The 18,574-nt window shown below is 43.1% G+C and overlaps 1 protein-coding gene across 6 annotated transcripts in view; it reads left to right on the top strand.

The window, feature by feature from the left end:
• The first annotated feature begins 2,476 nt into the window (after window positions 1–2,476).
• ILDR1 (immunoglobulin like domain containing receptor 1) overlaps window positions 2,477–18,574 on the top strand; it is a 35,729-nt gene continuing 19,631 nt past the window's right edge. For 2 of the 6 annotated variants that reach the window (XM_004036160.5, XM_055383768.2), the window contains exons 1-2: window positions 2,477–2,745; window positions 18,346–18,516. In XM_004036160.5, the coding sequence (XP_004036208.1) occupies window positions 2,688–2,745; window positions 18,346–18,516 (229 nt within the window). In that variant the 5' untranslated portion in view covers window positions 2,477–2,687. The remainder of the gene's footprint in view (window positions 2,746–18,345; window positions 18,517–18,574) is intronic. The other 4 variants (XM_055383775.2, XM_055383779.2, XM_055383777.1 and 1 more) reach the window with 3 other exon arrangements.

The raw sequence follows: 18,574 nt of genomic DNA, 5'->3' as shown, positions 1-18,574 counted from the left end.
AGGCTCATTATTCTGCCATTTACCAGCATTGTAACATTGAGCAAGTTATCTCTTTGTACCTCGGTTTCCACATCTGTAAAATGGGATTGATAATAATAGCCCTTATTTCATGCAGTTATTGTAAGACTTTAATGAAATAAAGCATGTGAAGCACTAAGAACATTGCTTTGTACATAGTACATAATAAATGATGAAGAAAAAAGATGCACACAGTAGACAGAGAAGCAGGTGAAAATAAGTCATCTAAGTGTTCACTTCAAGAGAAGCAATGAAGGTAGATGTTCAACTGGATAAGTAATTCCCAAGGGAATAATAAGGAAATTCTAATTCTAATGCACTTGAGATAAACTTTATTAAAGCTATTTTTCATTTGTTTACATAGAAGTCTCCAACTTATCTTCCCTATTATGTTTGGTTTACAGCACCAGGATTTCCCAAAATATGTTCCGTGGAGCATCTGCCCTAAACCATATGTGAGAAAAAAGGGTTTTGTGGCTGAATGACTTTGGGGGAATGCTGAGTGCCATATTTCTTTCTATATTCAAATGTACATTAACACTCTAAGGTTTAATATGTCCTGAAAAATTGTTTCATTTAGTTTAATCCAGCATTTCTTGAATTGACTTAATAATAGAGCCCTTTTTTCATATACCGTGTATTAACATTCCAGGGAACTACCTTTCAACGGAACAAACATGGGAGAAATGCTGGCTTAGATGAATATTAAAATGGCCTTTATACCAAAGCGGGGCCTGAGGGGTATGGGGGGGAGGTGTAGGAAAGACAGGGCTCACATGTCTTTTTAGACTGGAATTGAGCATTTGCTGAAGACTATTCACAAACCGGGAAACTATGCAAATCCCTCAGGATCACAGACATCCAAACATACACAGTGTTGCTGGGAGCATGTACAGGGTCTTTAGAGGGCGTTGAGGGACCTGACCCTCAACCCTCATACTGCAGCTTCCTCCTGCTGCTGCTGCTGCTGCTGCTGCTGTGCTAGGATCCCTCCACGGAAGACCTATGAGGCTCCTAAACATTTTACCATCTATCTCTGGCCACTTACTTCCTGAATTTACTCTCTGGAAGAGAAGAGGCCCACTGGGGAAAAGAGAAGTCAGATCCAGGAGGGAACCGGAAGAAGGAAAGACAGGGAGAAGAGACTGGGTTAAGATCCCACATCAGATCTAGGACAAGGATGCTCCTCTGGGTAGAGGCGAAATCAGGGATATCAGCAACGCAGGGTAAGTGGCCCTCTCACAGCAGAGCAGGGCATGATATGCGCTCAGGAGAAAAAATATTGACTTCTAAGGTTAGTGACCAGAATGGGAGCTTCCTGAAACTGTGTTTAATGAATTTAATGAATTTTTATTCATTTATTTTTCTTGAAGAAAAATGTGATGGCTGGTGGGCTTCCTGCCGTGGAAGGAGAGACTGAGATTACATGCTACGTGGCCTGGTGCAGAGACCTAGAGTCTTTGCAAAGCAAAAGGTCAAAACCTTGGTGGGGGTTGAGGTCTGTGAGTGGCTTCTCAGTGACAATGAAGGATAAGAAAAAATAAAATAAATATATACCTACTTATAATATTTTTATAAGAATAAATAAATAAATAAATAAATAAGCAGAATATTAGAATAAATAATAGAATAAATAAATAAATATACCTACTTGAACAGTGCCTAGCTATGGAAAGCGGCAGTGGGATTTTTTTAAACTCACATAACTTTTTACTTTTCTATAATATTTTACTTTTATAGTTGTAGAAACTTGAGTCAACTTCTCTAGTTTATCTCTACCTTCTAGAAACAAATATTTATCTATTTATTTATTTATTTATTTATTTTCGAGACCGAGTTTCGCTCTGTCGCCCAGGCTGCAGTGCAGTGGCGCGATCTCCGCTCACTGCAAACTCCGCCTCCCAGGTTCAAGTAATTCTCGGGCCTCAGCGTCCCGAGTAGCTGAGATTACAGGGGCGTGCCACCACGCACGGCTGTTTTGTATTTTTATTAGAGACAGGGTTTCGCCATGCAGGCCAGGCTGGTCTCGAACTCCTGACCTCGGATGATCCACCCGCCTCGGCCTCCCAAAGTGCTGGGATTACAGGCGTGAGCCACTGCGCCTGGCCTAGATACGAATCTTTAGTTCCTAGAAAATCTGAACAGACATTACGTGTAAACTTCATATTACTGTGTTTTTAGTGAAACAAACAATGTTTTGCAAGTATTTATAAGGGAATGGAAATATAACGCAGGAAACACACCCTAGAAAGTTATATCCACATAATTCTAGAAGGAGAGGAGGATATATTTGCAGGGGGTGAGATTTCCTGAGAACTTCTGGAGGAAAGTGGGAATCTTCTCCGTCAGCGGGATGGGGGACGGTGTTTCAGCGAGCAAGAGGCGGCGGCAGGTAGGGAAGGTGGCCGCAGTCCCCCGGGAGCCGGGGGCGGAGCAGGAAACGGCGGCGCGCGGGGAGGGAGGCGGAGCCGTGGGGAGCGCCGCAGGTGGGGACGAGCCGGGCGGCACCTGCCCCGGGACCAGAGCGGACGCTCCCTCCCCGCTGCGCCGAGTGAGGGGAAACCCCAGGGGTTCCTTGGAGAAGGTGGTGCGTCCTGGGGCGGCAGCTGAGGAAGAAAGACGCAGTGCCCCGAAGCCCCTGAGCTGAAAAGGGCCAGAAAGGGGGCGGCATGGCATGGCCCAAACTGCCCGCACCTTGGCTGCTGCTCTGCACCTGGCTCCCAGCAGGTGAGCCTTGGAAAAATGGTACCCACCCTGGACCCAAGGAGACAGGAAGCCATTGTGGCGTGGCCTTGCAGAGCTGGCCGCGGGCAGGGCAGTGGAGGCCTGGGCCGCGCTCTGGTGGCGCTTGGCATGGGCGCCAGGAGGTGCGGGGACTGGATCGAGTTTCTGCCTGTGGGAACCTGTTGCTTTTCTCTTTTGTTAGTCCAGGCCCTTCCCAAACAGGTGCAACTGAGAAACCTGGAGCCTTTGAACTTTCGTTCCTGCAGTTATTAGACAGTTCTTGATCTCTGAAGCTGAACTGATAGGGGCAAAAGCACCGTTGTTTAAAATTCCTAATTACTTTTTCCTTTCATCTGATATGGTGACAACCATATTGGCCCAGAAGTGCATATATTTCATTTCTGGGAGGTTATAATGTGTCCTCAGTATATAAAGCAATGTTTGGCCAGAATCTGAATCTATTGTGCAGGACCACAACGTGTGCTTCTGGGCTAACCATGTTCAATGTCACTTTTCTATTTTCTTTGTATCCAGTCACTGCCCTAACTTTACCCCTTGCTCATCCCGCATAGGTGTCCAACCATCTACCCTCTCAGGCTTCATTCTCTTACCCTCCACACCAATCTCATCTCTGTTTTGGAAAACATGATTTTGTGTATCTCTGTGTGTGTCCTGGAAATCTGACAGAAGTGTGTTCTCCACGAGTGAAACCAGGTAGGAAAGGGTAGCTGAGGGACGGAATGGGCAGGCTCTTTCAGCTCTTTTCCAATTAGGATGTAGGTGTGGCCTTGCAAAGAAGAATTTATAAGTTCCTTGGAAGCTCCACCCTGTTTTATTTCATTTTACCCCTCCCCTCCCTTTCGGAATAGCTGCCCTCTTACCTCTAAGTTGTCAGTGAAAGGTCAGCTTAGAGTTTGCTCACAGACCAGTTTGAGTCTTGTATTTTTAGGTTGGGAACAGATGCAGTATGAAGGTGTGTTGGCAGAATGTTCTTTTTACAAGCTCCATAAGACATACGAATTTCTCAGGTATAATCAAATCTTATTTAGACAGGATTCTACCATAACTTAAGCATAATGCTGAGAATAAAAGGGAGAGAGGCTTGCAAAAGGGTAGGGAAACTAGAAAATTGATATCCCCCAAGGCCCTCTGGCTTACAAGATTTTCTACAGGATATAGACCCTAGAAACTGTCTGAAGTTGACAAGACTAGATGTTGGACACCCACGATGCACAGGGAAATAACTAAACCTCACCTCAATTTGTGTCCAAAATTTCACAAACACCATCTTAGGCTATGAATGCAAATTTATAAAAATCCCACAGCTTTGCACAGTCTTCTCTCCTGTGGCTCCCCTGCTCATCTCAAACTCCACAGCAGCTGGGGATTTCTGAAGCTGCTTGAGCTACCTTTTTAGAAAAAATAGAGTTCTGCTCCCACCTCTGCCCCTGGGTATTCTATCCCCAGAATTAAGACTTCGTAATCCTAAGCAAACCTCTAAACTCACCTTCACTTTATAGATGAGAAATTGATATTTCAACTGTTTGACTCCAACACTTGGAGAGGAAATAGCTATTTTAGCAGATAGTTTTCCTATGTGTAGAAATGTAAATAAACTACATTCAGCTATTTAATGTGGTTTGTGTCAATGATGTTTATGTGACACTGGGCAAGTTACTAAACTATTCAAAGCTTCCAGTAAATAGCAATTATTATAGTACATATCTCATACAGCTTTTGTGAGGATTAAGTGAAATTAAGGTTTTAAAGTGCTTAATAGAGTGCCTGAACAAAGTGAGGGAAAGCTTAATCAATATTAGCTAGGGTGATAATAGTAGTCAGGAATTAGAGCCAGGTAGGAGTGTTTAAAGCTAACTTTAAGGGAACAAGTTTCTCTATTCCTCCTTCCCCTATGGCTAAGAAATGTGAGCTATAGTAACAGGTGATTATCAGGTTGGAATTCTGAATCTCCCTCTTACTAGTTGTGACTTTGGATGGATTACTTAAACTGCCTTTGCCTGGAAAACAGGTGAAATTCCTGACAAGCCAACTCCCTGTGCCCTCTCAATAAGGCCAACTATTGTTGGGTGGATTAAGGTCAAGCACAGTGTCAATGACACGCTGCAACTGTGATATGCACTTTGGAAAACCCTGTACTAGAGTGTGTTCATTTTGGTCCATCACCTTGTTCTCTCCTGTCTCTAAAGAAGAGTCAACCCAATTCTCTGATTAGCCTCCAAGTTCCCACAATTGCAAAGTGTGAGGCAGTAGTAAAATTGTGTCATATTTAGGTATTTGCTGGTCACTGTGGCTTGGGGCCCCTAATGAAGCTTCTGAGGCCAGGGAGTCTTGTGATATTATCACAGTCCTGGTGCTCTGAGCTGTGTAGAGATCACTTGTCAGAAGTAGGTGTGTGTGGTCTTCACTCAGGAAATACTGGGCATAAGTCCTTCTCTACTCCCCCACCTTTTCCTTAATTTTTAAGCCAAACTTCCCAAAGTGTCTGTCAAGATCAAACTGAAGATCAAGCTTCCTCTCTTGCTCTCAATATCTATCAAAGCAGTGGTTTCTGATTTTTTTTTCACAGCTCCCAGAAAGATCCAAGTACATTGTGGCATGTATGCACACATATACAGTTTATAAAATGGAAGCAAAATGATCACAAAAATTTTATTACTAAGTTGAATAAAATAATAACAATTGATATTACATATTATCTTACTGATATTAAAATTCATTTAAAAAATCATCCCCACATTAACAATATTAAATATAAACACCCTGTAAGTTGATTTTCTCAAAACCCGCTGCAAACTGCAATATGCACTTTGGAAAACCCTGTACTAAGTGTGTTCATTTTGGTCCATCACCTTGATCCCTCCTGTCTCTAAAGAAGAGTAAACCCAATTCTCAAATTAGCCTCCAAGTTCCCACAATTGCAAAGTGTGAGGCAGTAGTAAAATTGTGTCATATTTAGGTACTTGCTAGTCACTGTGGCTTGGGGCCCCTAATGAAACTTCTGGGGTCAAGGAGTCTTGTGATATTATCACAGTCCTTGTGCTCTGAGCTATGTAGAGATCAGTTGCCAGAGGGGTGTGGGGGGGGGGGGTAGGTGTGTAATTCTCTGAAAGTTTTTTCTTCAGAAATAAATACACTTTTGGGGCTGGGTGCAGTGGCTCACGCCTGTAATCCCAGCACTTTGGGAGGCCAAGGTGAGCGGATCACCTAAGGTCAGGAGTTCAAGACCAGCCTGGCCAATGGTGAAACCCCATCTCTACTAAAAGTATAAAAATTAGCTGAGCGTGGTAGCATGCACCTGTAGTGCCAGCTACTTGGGAGGCTGAGGCACTTGAATCCGGGAGGTGGAGGTTGCAGTGAGCTGAGATCACGCCACTTCACTCTAGTTTGGGCGACAGAGTGAGACTGTATCTCAAAAAAAACAAAAAACAAAAAAACAAAAAGAAATACACTTTTAACGCACAAGTGATATGTGAATATCTGCTCCTTAAAACATTAAAATAAGGCTAAAGTAAGTACCATTGTTGGCTAATAGCTCTAGTTGCCTTCATCCAATGTCAAAGTTTATTCTCAGAATGAAAGTTTAGTGTCTCCGCCGATCCCCCAAACTCTAAAAGGATGTGTGTCATTTCTGCTTTAGTGAATTTTTTTTAACATCATAGTGTGGTGTTAACTTGCAGACCCACACAGCTATCAACTTGTATTATCATTCTTTGGGAAATCAGACAACCGACCCCTAAGTAAGAATATCCTTAGAGAGACAGCATCTAGAACAGTAATTTTTCCTGGGTGATGGGGGTGGACGTATGGACCATACCGTAGACTTAATGAAATCTTACAAAGTTCCCTGATATATCTCAGGGTGAGGGGGTATGGGTGATGGATGGGATACTGTCCACTCAGCTGCTCCCTTGTCTCCTTGGGAGCTCCTGAATACCTCCCCAGAATCCCAGAGCTCTGTTGAACACAGGTAGAAATCACTCCCAGCCTTTATCTTCCCCTCCCAGCCAGTTTTACAGATAAGGAAATCTGGACCCAAGTCATGTGTCTCAGGTTGACAGAGTGGAGTTAGTTTGAGAACTGGGACCAGAACCCTGGTGTCTTCACCCTTTCTCCATTGCTCTCTCTCCTATTTCATACTGTGGAGCAGGGTTTTTTTTATTTGCTTGTTTTAATTATACTGGGTTACATGTGCAGAACATGCACTTTTGTTACATAGGTATACACGTGCCATAGTGGTTTGCTGCACCCATCAACCCATCACCTACATTAGGTATTTCTCCTAATGTTATCCCTCCCCTACCCCCGACCCCAACAGGCCCTGGTGTGTGATGTTCCCCTCCCTGTGTCCATGTGTTCTCATTATTCAACTCCCACTTATGAGTGAGAACATGCGGTATTTGGTTTTTTGTCCTTGTGATAGTTTGCTGAGAATGATGGTTCCCAGCTTCATCAATGTCCCTGCAAAGGACGTGAACTCATCCTTTTTTATGGATGCATAGTATTCTATGGTGTATATGTGCCACATTTTCTTAATCCAGTCTATCATTGATGGACATTTGGGTTGGTTCCAAGTCTTTGCTCTTGTGAATAGTGCTGCAATAGACATATGTGTGCATGTGTCTCTATCGTAGAATGATTTATAATCCTTTGGATATATGCCCAGTAGTGGGATGGCTGGGTCAAATGGTATTTCTAGTTCTAGATCCTTGAGGAGTCACCACACTGTCTTCCACAATGGTTGAACTAATTTACACTCCCAACAACAGTGTAAAAGCGTTCCTATTTTTCCACAACCTCTCCAGCATCTGTTGTTTCCTGACTTTTAATGATCACCATTCTAACTGGCATGAGATGGTATCTCATTGTGGTTTTGATTTGCTTTTCTCTAGTGACCAGTGATGATGAGTATTTTTTCATATGTGTGTTGGCTGCATAAATGTCTTCTTTTGAGAAGTGTCTGTTCGTATCCTTTGCCCATTTTTTTGGTGGGGTTGTTTGCTTTTTTCTTGTAAATTTGTTTAAGTTCTTTGTAGATTCTGGATATTAGCCCTTTGTCAGATGGATAGATTGCAAAATTTTCTCCCATTCTGTAGGCTGCCTGTTCACTCTGATGATAGTTTAAGTTTGTTTTGTTTAATTGAATTCTAGTATACAGAAATAGAAACAGGTGTTTGCTTCCTGGATGTCTAACTAAATGCTAATGTTTAAACATCTTGCTCCAACAACAATGCAGTAAAACAAGCCGTTGGGTGATTAGTGTACAGTCTACCTGGGTTTCTTTTACCGTAATAATTTATTTCATTATCTGAAGTCCTTGGGGGAAAATAAAATTGTGTGTTTTAAGAATTGAGAAGACTCTGGCCGGGCACGGTGGCTCACGCCTGTAATCCTAACACTTTGGGAGGCCAAGGCAGGTGGATCATTTGAAGTCAGGAGTTCGAGACCAGCCTGGCCAACATGGCAAAACCCCTTCTCTACAAAAAATACAAAAATTAGCCCAGCGTGGTGGCAGATGCCTGTAATCCAAGCTCCTCGGGAGGCTGAGGCAGGAGAATCAATTGAACCCAGTGGGGTGGAGGTTGCAGTGAGCCGAGATCGCGCCATTTCACTCCAGCCTGGGCAAAAGAGACTCCTTCTCAAAAATAAATAAATAAAATAAAATAAAGAATTGAGAAGACTCTGGCCATGTCCCCAGTTCTTTCTAGATCTCCCAATTTGCAACTCTTGGGATAAGGTGGGATCAGAAGAAAGCAATTTTGACACTTTCTTTATTTCTCATAACCAGGTAATCACTGAGTTCTGTTACTTAGTCCCAGGATCTGCCCCTTCTTTTCTATTTTGGGTGACAATTCTTATACTAGCCTACTTTAAGCATCTTCTTGCCTCTAGTCCTGCTACTTCTGTCTACTTCCAACCATTCTCTATGCAGATGATAGGTTAAACCTACCTGAGTTAATCATTCCCACTTTCATTTTAATCTTCCATCCAAAGGAGCTCCATTAGATCCCTATAGCTTATGAGACTGGGCTGAAGCTCTTTGTTTGAAATTCAAGGCCAACTAATTCTGGGCTCACTACTTTGGGAAGCCTTGTCCCCACAGATACAGGCATGGTCTTATTGTATAACCTTTCTCCTCAACACACACCCTTCTTTCTTGCTTTTTGTCTGGCTGTACTAGATAGACATGGTTAATGTTAACCATTTTTTTGAACTTTTAGGGCACTTAAAACTTGTTCCAAGCAATTTAGTCTATCTTACATGAATGTATCTGTTCTTTTGTTTAGCAAATGTTTAATGTGCACTTGGTGCAAGACCTCGTGCTGGCAAACAAAAGCCATCATGGCCCTGGCCCCCGTGGTGCTTATTGTCTAAAGGGAATTCAAGTGAATGTAGAAATACAACTGTGACAAGGCCAGGAAAGAAGGATACAAGGTACCACAAGAGCACTTAGTAGATGGATTTTGCTCAGTCAGGAGGCCCTCCCTGAAGGGATGATGCATGAGTACTGAGGAACGATGAATTCAAACCAAAGTAATAGCATCTGCAAGACTGCTGGATAGGAGCTTAGTGTGTATGAGAGATGAGAAGAATGTTAGCGGGACTGAGTGAAGGAAGCCACAGGAAGAGTGGTGGAGTTAAGGCCAGAGAAGTGGGTAGGACCAGATGTGCATGGCTGCATGGGTCATGGTAGGAGGTTTTGTGTTTATCTTAACAGAAATGGACAGCTGTTAGAGGTTTTTAAGGAGGAGGAATTGGGAGACTAACAGCAATGTGGAATCCACCTGGCAGGGGGAACCAGCGCATGCATGAGTACAGTACTAGGTAAGCACAGGTGATATGGAGGCTGGACATAATAGTAGCTTGTGCTAGGATAGTAGTGAAATTAGAGAGAGAGAGAGAGATTCTGGAAATATTTCAGCGATAAATAAACCCAATCTGATGATAGACTGTGTATTAGTCCGTTCTCATGCTGCTATAAAGAACTGCCTGAGATTGCATAATTTATAAAGGAAAGAGGTTTAATTCACTTACAGTTCTGCAGGGCTGGGGAGGCCTCAGGAAACTTATAATCATGGCAGAAGGGGAAGCAAACATGTCCTTCTTCACATGGTGGCAGGAGAAATGATTGCCCAGTGAAGGGGGAAGCTCCTTATAAAACCACTGGATCCTGTGAGAACTCACTATCATGAAAATAGAATGGGGAAACCACCTCAAGATTCAATTATCTCCACCTGGTCCCTCCAACAACACATATGGATTATGGGAACTACAATTCAAGATGAGATTTGGGTGGGGACACAGCCAAACCATGTCAGACTGTATATGAAGAGCAAAGGAAAAAAAGATACCAGGATGATTCCTTCCTAGTTTTTGGTCTTTTCCATTCACTGAGATGGGAAATGTGGGAGAGGCCCAAGTTTGTATGGAAGGATGATGATTTAGATTTTGGGCTTGATTTAGAACTTGAAACAACCAAGAAGAACTATCAGGAGCATTTGGATACATGTGTCTGTTTTAGTCCCTTATTGTACAGGAGTAAGATTTAATATTCAATGCTCTCGTAGTTTCTGATCAATGCTTTAAAACTCATCCATGACAGGAACTACTTTGTCTGTGTGTTTACTTGTTTATCATTGACTCTCCTACCAGGAGCACAAGTTCCAAGAGTGCAGGGACCTGTATCTCTTATTTTCTACTAGTGACTGGCTCAGAGTGTGTACTCAATAAATGAATGAATGTGTGTGTTCTGGTCATGCCTAAATTTGCATGTGCTCTGAGATTAGTGTGTGGAGACATGAGTCACTAACCTGGGTGAATGACTTTGGGAAACCCCAAGCATCTGCCCCTCAACCAGGTCTTGGCCTCTCCCCCGGTAACCAAAAGGATGTTAAGTTCAAACCACCTGAGTGGCTATTTATTTCACTTAGTAGTTTATCAAAAAAAATTTTAAAGATTGATATTTTCCTCTTTTGAATAGGTTGTGGTGAAACATGGGACTGTCACTTGCTATTTATGGGAATATACATTTCTTTCCTGAAGTATCTATTCTAATAGAAAAGACTTATTCCCTTTAGCTCACTTTGAGATATATATTCTACTGGAATAAAAGAACGCATGTGAAGATGTACTTATATAATCATATTCATTTCAGTAATTCATGTCGGCATTGCTTATAATACTTAAAAGTCAGAAACAACCTAAATGTCCATAATTTGGAAAATGTGTAAATAAAAGTGGCTCATTGATGGAGTGAAATGTTCATGCAGTTACTAAAAAAAAATAGATCTGCATATACTGATATACAATATATCATTAGTTTGAAGAAAAAGTCACAAATCAATGTACATAATATGATTAATTTAAAAAAAAAAACAACATAGGAAAAGATGTGAAGGGATGTAGACCAAATTGTCAACAGCAGTACCTCTGGAAAGTGGAATTCATGGTGAGCAAGGAGGAACTTTTTACTTGATACCCCCTCCACTGTTTGAAGTTTCTCACTTATTTATTTTGTATTAACAAACAAAAAGGAAGAAGAGCTTCTGTACAAAATGATTAAAATAAATTTGTGAATGTCCCTTAAGTGCGTGAATATTCCTCAAAGGGTTAAATCTCAACCATTTAGAAAACTTATCCAGAAGACATGGTAGTGTAGTGGAGGTCTAAGCTTAAATCCAGCTTTGCTACTTTCTAGCTGTGTGGCCTTAAGCAGATTACTTAATCTCTCAGAATTTTCCTCATCAATGAAATTGAGAGAAAGTAAAGCTTATCTCATCAGTTTCTTGCAAAGGTTAAATGAGATAATGTATAATAAAACACCCAATACCGTGTCAAACAACATAGTAAGTGCTCAGCACATAGCACTTTCCTTCTCAGGGGGTGCTGCACTGTTGAGTGTTGCATGCCAGACCTTGGGTAAACACACAGTACCGAGACATCATTGCGCTCCCCACCCATCTGCTTTCCTGGTCTCCTTCTGTCTCTGCTCTCCCTATCCTTTCCTTCTTGTTCGTGACCACTCCCTCTTGTCTTTGTCTCTTCTTGTCCATAGCTAGTCACTTCTTGTCTTGCTCCTTCTTGTTCATAGCTAGTCCCTCTTCTCCTTGATTCCGCTCATATTTGCACTGTTATCTGAGGAAATGTAACAGGCACTGATGGTAAATATGCTTGGTGAGATAGCCTGCTCAGCCATAAACTCTGATAGTATTGAATCTGTGTGCATTTTGTTAACCTGCCACATGGAGTCAGGGTGCTTGTATACCTGAAAAACACTCAGGAATCAATTCCTGTCAGTCCCAGGCCACTGCCCCTTGCCGGCAAAGACCTGCCTTCACCCTCCTGCCTACCATCCCTTCCAAGCAGGCCCGTTCATAGGAAAGGAGGGGAAGTGCCATCTAGTCCTTCAAAATAATTCTTAATTTTAAAAATATTTTAAAATATATACCTGTATTCCTATACTGTGTGAGTATCTTCTAGAAACTAAAACTCCTTCTTGCCAAATCTAATACTACACAGGAAATGAGGAATAAAAAAATGTGAAAAGATGTGCATGTATTTAGGAACAGATGACATTTAGTTGTAAAGATACTCTGCCCTGGTTGGTGTGTTTCCTTCTGTTTTAGTGTAGGATGGTAGTCCCCACTCAGCACAGCAGCCTGGCCTTGGAAAGTACCTGATGGCGGGAATCAGAGAATCCCCTTCCCCTTCTCTCCTTCCCATGAGCTCTGATATCTCATCTGAAGTTTCCTTTCTACCCATGTGACAGGTCTCCTTCCCTTCTTTCACAGAGCCTGGCAAGCTGTGAATGAGTCTACCAGGGTACAAAGCTATGAAACTTTTGAAGCTTTTGAGGCACCAACTCATTTTGCAAAGAGAAGACAATCATGATAGTTTACATTTGTATCATTTTTTCAAAATGCTTTTACATGCTAGTCTCAGTGGATCTGGAACTCCTGAAGTAGTCAAGATAAGTACAAATGATACAAATGATAGCTTAGGTTTGTTGAATGTCTATATGTGCCAGGCTCTTTGCTAAATGGGGGACATTTTTTTATGCTCACCACAACCCTCTGAGGCAGGTATTATCTTCATCTCAGTTTTGCATACAAAGGAAAACAATAGTTTGTAAATAACTTGCTAGGTCAACTTCTGACTCTAACCAAATTCCCTTTTCTGACCCCCAGCAACTAATGTTGACTAGAGTGTTTAATAAACTGCTGTTTATATTACATTACCATTCAGCTGTTAGGGATTGGAGACAGAATCTGAACTCAGGGAGTCAGGCTCTAGAATTAACATTTTTGAGAGAAAATGATAGAGACAGCTAGGAAATGAGGAGTCAATGAACTGGGGAGGAGAAAATGCCACAGGATAAAGGAATTTTAAGAATAGAAAAAAAATTAAGAATTTGAAAACTTGTAGTAAGCCCAAAAGAGCAAAGTTGCAACCAGGATGACTACAATCAGGACGTTTCTCTTTTTTGATCCTGTTCACATTTTCAGCCTGATTTGCTGCTTTGGGTCCTTTCTTGAAAACTCCACCTGCTTAGTTCTGTGCATGCCCAGTGTGGTTAGGTTTACAGAGAAGTTAGAGGATATAGGAAAAGAAAGTGGGTGATTTTTACCTTTGAGATGGACTGTCTTGCTACTGCCTTTCCCTCCCAATCTGGAAAATCCAACTGCTTTTTAAGAGCCTGGCGCCTGACTTCTACTTTGGAAGATCAAGCTTGCCTGCTTGGGAAAAATTGGGATTTGGTGTCAGCAAGGCCCAAGCTCAAATCCTGATGCTGACACTTTTTAGGTATGTGATGTTGGGCACGTGGGGATGTGGCTTATACTCTGAAATGAACTTCTGCCCACCTATATGAGCAGGGCTGTTGCCTAGCTGAGGGGGTTTGTGAGATTTAGAGACCAAGAATGTACATCACCCGGTGCATAATAGATGCTAAGGACCCACAGCAACAACTGAGATATGGGAGAAGAGTTTGCTGGGTTGTTCAGTACCTCTTCCCCTGGGACTCTTCCCGTGTGTGTGTGTATGTGTGTGTGTGTGTGTGTGTGTGTGAGAGAGAGAGAGAGAGAGAGAGAAAGAAAGAGAGACAGGGCAGGGGGTGGACGTTTGAGGTCTGCGCAGGATGCTGTGGGGCTGGCTGGCAGACCCCTGGAGAGAGTGTGAATGAGCTCAAGATGGCCAGAACTTGTTGAACCTGGCAGATATCAAGGCTTGATATTCACACAGGGATGAAATAGAAGAGAAGATAAAAGAGTACCCAAGCAGCAAAGTCAGCGCTGACGTTGGTAAAGGTGAGTTTTGTCACCCCAAATGTGGTTTGTCCACAATAAGGGCATTCGTGGAAGGGGAGCTGAGTGATCACCTTTCTCCCCATTTCCCCTCCTCAAGGGTGTCAGATTCTGCAATCTTCAAAGCTACCCCACAGCAATTTCTGACTGTAACCAAATTCCCTTTTCTGACCCCCAGCAAACCTGGTCTCCCTGCTCCCAAATGCTCTACCTCTATACAGGTGATATTGACTAGAGTGTTGAATAAACTGCTATTTATATCAAATTACATTCAGCCAAATAAGGAGCCTACATGTTCTTTATTTTACTGTGTCAGAGTGACTGCACCAGTTATATTTTAATTATTGCTCACATAGCCTGGCCCCCAGCTCAAATTATTTGCAAACTTGTGAATACCAATTATCTTTTATTTAAAGAATAGCCAAGCTGAGAGGCAGGAGCACTGCTCAGGGACAGAATCTCAACTCTGACCCCCTTAGAAAAAACGAATGACCACAGACAAGTCCCTTAAATTTCCAAGCCTCAGATTTGTTGTACAGGAAGTGAGCACAGCTAATCTTCTCCCAGGTATCACATTTAGTATATAAAAGAATATATTTGAAGATGCTGTTGAACCTAAGATTTTATTTAGACCAATATCAGTGTTTTCCTCTCTCTTCTCATCGGTATGTGTGTTATGGAACAAAATAAGCCAGTGTTGACAATGGCAACCTATTCATTGTGAAAATCTTATCTGTGGCTGCTTCTACTATAAAACTGTGGTTGGTGAGATCTCCAAGGTCTATTTCAGGTCAGTTCTGGAAGAAAAGAAACAAACAAACAAAAAACAAAAAACACACAAAGGGGTGGTCACAGAGAAAGAACAAGAACCAAAAATTAGATTAAGAAAGCCGTGTTAGGCTTGAGATGCTGGTCACCGGCCCTTCCATTCTAATTGGCCTGATTTCTGGGACTCTACAGCTTATGGAGACAGCAGCTTTTTTTCCCAAAACCACTCAAGGTTTATTTTTAAAATGATATATTTTTTTCATTTACAGCTGAGTGGGGAAGTCATCTATCTTCCTAAAAACACCACTTTCACCGTATTACTGTTCTTCAGAAAAGACTTCAGTGATGATCCATGGACAAGAAATTGACACTGGATTGTGATTTAGACTTCACCCCATCGCCCCACCTCCCACTCACTGCCACCAGCCCCGCCTTATTTATCTTCTCTGTTTTCCATAAAGCTGGAGACACAGCTAGATTGGTTTCCCCCAGGTTACCCAAGTAACTGCCCCTTCCTGATAAGGCTCTTTGCCCCCTCCTTTCTTGCTTACTGAAACAATGAGTTTCTCTGCCTTCTTCCTACTTCTCATGCGTGATCTTAGTTCTACCTGCTTCTTGGAGCCTAGGTTAAATCATTTCCTTTCATGAAGTCTTCCTGCCCACAGCTCTCGCCTGCACTGCCGCAGAGTCTCTATCCAGCACATCTGCCATGGGGCATCTGCATCACAGCCCAGTCCTGGAGATAGGTTGTCAGTGCCTGTGAGTGCCTGTCCTGAGCAGCATGCTGCTGTCTGTCTATGGATGTGAGAAACCCAGATGCAGGTGCCTATCAGAAGTTTAAGAGGACAGTCTTACAAGGGCTGTGACCAGTAGGTCAGGCAGGACCCAAGAATCATGTGCTCTAGCGTTCAAGACAGGCCCACCTAGCTGCTCCGTAAGATAATAACTACATTTGTTTTGTTTGTGGGAGTACCTTGGTCAAAATGAAGGTGGCTCCATTTGAAAACTCTGTTGGAGAAAACCCCAACTCCAACCTCTTTCTCCTTGGCCCTCGTAATAAGGGGAAAAAAGGGAAGAGACTCACATACTGACACTAATGTGGCAGTGTATGTGCAAGGCTTCATGCCAAGGACAGTGGATTATCTCATTGCATTCTTGCAAGGACCTGATGAGGCTAGCACTATCATCATCTCCATTCATGGCTGAGAAACTAGCTCAGAGAGAGTAAATAACTTGTCCAAAATTCAAGTAAATATTAAAGTTTAATTTGAACCCAGCTGTATTTGAATCTAAAGCCTGTGTGTGTGTTTGTGTGTGTGTGTGTGTGTGTGTGTGTTTTAAATTGAGTCTACACCAGTGGTTCTCAGAGTATGGTCCTCAGAGCAGTAGCATCAGCATCTCCTGGAAATTACTTAGAAATTTATATCAATTGCTGTGTGCAGTGGCTCACGCCTATAACCCCAGCACTTTGGGAGGCTGAGGCTGGAGGATTTCTTGAGGTTAGGAGTTCAAGACCAGCCTGGGCAACACAGCAAGACTTCATCTCTACTAAAAATTTAAAAAGTTAGTCAGGCATGGTGGTGCATGCCTGTACTCTCAGCTACTTGGGAGGCTGAGATGGGAGGATCACTTGAACCCAGGAGGTCAAGGTTGCAGTGAGCCATGATTGCGCCACTGCACTCTAGCCTGGGCAACAGAGCAAGACTGTATCTCAAAAAAAAAGAAAAAAAGAAAGAAAGAAAGAAAAAAAGAAGGCCAGGTGCAGTGGCTCAGGCCGGGCGCAGTTGGTCACACCTGTAATCCCAGCACTTTGGGAGGCTGAGGCGGGTGGATCATTTCAGGTCAGGAGTTTGAACCTAGCCTGGCCAACACGGTGAAACCCTGCATCTACTAAAAATACAAAAATTAGCCAGGTGTGATGGTAGGCGCCTGTGATCCCAGCTACTTGGGAGGCTGAGGCAGGAGAATCCCATGAACCCGAGAGGTGGAGGTGGCAGTGAGCTGAGATCGTGCCATTGCACTCCAGCCTGGGCGACAGAGCGAGACTCTATCTCAAAAAAAAAAAAAAAAAAAAAAAAAGAAAAGAAAAGAAATAAAAAATGCGTGTCTCTGGGCCTCACCCAAGTCCTACGGAACTAGAAACTCCTAGCATAGGGCTCAGTGATCTGGGCTGTCACAAGTCCTCTGGTGATGCATACTCAAGTTTGAGTACTACTGCTCCACACTAAACCTCCCACTAGAGAACCCCTTCATAACTTGACCTAGAAACCAAACTAACATAGGAATGTTCCAAGGTGCTGGTTATGTCTGGACCCCTGACTGTGCCAAAGTCCCACCTGACATTTTGGTGCTACCTAATCCCTTATCAAGGCACACCTGGAGCTTTAAGTATGCCTGTAGGTTTGGAGGGTAGGGAGAGGACATTTTTTAAAAGGAAAAATTTCCTCTTAATTTCTTCAAGTCTTTCTTGATCCAGTTTGTCACATCTGACTGTTTTATTTGCTCTACGCTTATGCTGACTGCCTGTACTGCTGAATTTCCACTGGTTAATATATTCTTAGTCATTCATTCCATCATTTATTCAACAAGCATTTGTTGGGTGCCAAGTAGGTGACAGGCACAGTACTGGGCACTGGTATTTGAGCAATGACTTTGAGAAGGCCGACTGTGTTTTTCTCTGAGCCCACAGTGAGCAGACCATCAACAAGAAGCATGAAAAGTGCTGCCTAGGGGTAGGATGGCGCACTTAGGAAAAAAATAGGGAGGCCCCTCTCCCAGACTTGCAGACAGGAGGACTGCTGGAGAAGGTAGGTAGGGTTCCAGACACAGAACCCTGTCTATGGGGTAGACAGAAGTAGAAACCCTGTTCAGCTGAGGTCCCAAGGCACAAATCATAATTAGCCCAGGGAAGAGAGTGGAGCAGTGGCAGGTGATGTGGAAGAGTGCTCCAGGCTGAAAGAGCTGCACCTGGAGAAGAGAATGGTCTTAGCATGGGAAGGACTGAAGAAAGCTCAGAATGGCTGACCCCTTGAGTGGGAAATGGGACGTGAAGGGACACGCGGCAGACGAGAAGGGCAGTAGGCTGACCTAACGGGTTTCGTAGGCCTGGTTAGGGAGCTTGAACTTTATCCTTAGGAAACGGGAAACCATTTTAAGAAGAGATGTGATGTGAGGAAAAAAATATATTAGCAGTGTCACTTCAGTACAAATGTGGCTTTATTTTGATACAATCCTTATATTGTTGTTGGATATGTCATCACTGTTAATGCACTGTAAATTCCTGGGAGTTTTCCTCACTCCTTTCTTCCTATGTCCCTCTGAGGCTGCTGAGTGCGTTCTCACCCCACCCCACCCATAGCCTGCCCAGGTGAGTAAGAACCCAGACTCTGTCTGTGAGCTCCTAGCCAGGGTCAGGCAGGACGGCAGGCAATATCTTTTGCCCATTTGCATTGCTTTTCTTACCCATGAGCAGATGTAGGTCACCTTCAGCATTTTCTCTTGCTCTTGGCTTTAGGGTGCCTGTCCTTGCTTGTGACGGTCCAGCACACAGAACGCTATGTCACCCTGTTTGCCTCTATCATCCTCAAATGTGACTACACCACCTCTGCCCAACTCCAGGACGTGGTGGTGACATGGCGCTTCAAGTCCTTCTGCAAGGACCCTATCTTTGACTACTACTCAGCGTGTAAGTATCCTTACCCCCTTGGCCCTCTGTGGGTCCCAGACACCTCTGTGACATACTG

The sequence above is a fragment of the Gorilla gorilla genome, chromosome 2 (assembly GCF_029281585.2).
Source record: "Gorilla gorilla gorilla isolate KB3781 chromosome 2, NHGRI_mGorGor1-v2.1_pri, whole genome shotgun sequence".
In the NCBI taxonomy this organism is placed as follows: domain Eukaryota; kingdom Metazoa; phylum Chordata; class Mammalia; order Primates; family Hominidae; genus Gorilla; species Gorilla gorilla.
The sequence above is the reverse complement of the archived record's forward strand: the minus strand, read 5'-3'. Positions and strand labels throughout refer to the sequence as shown.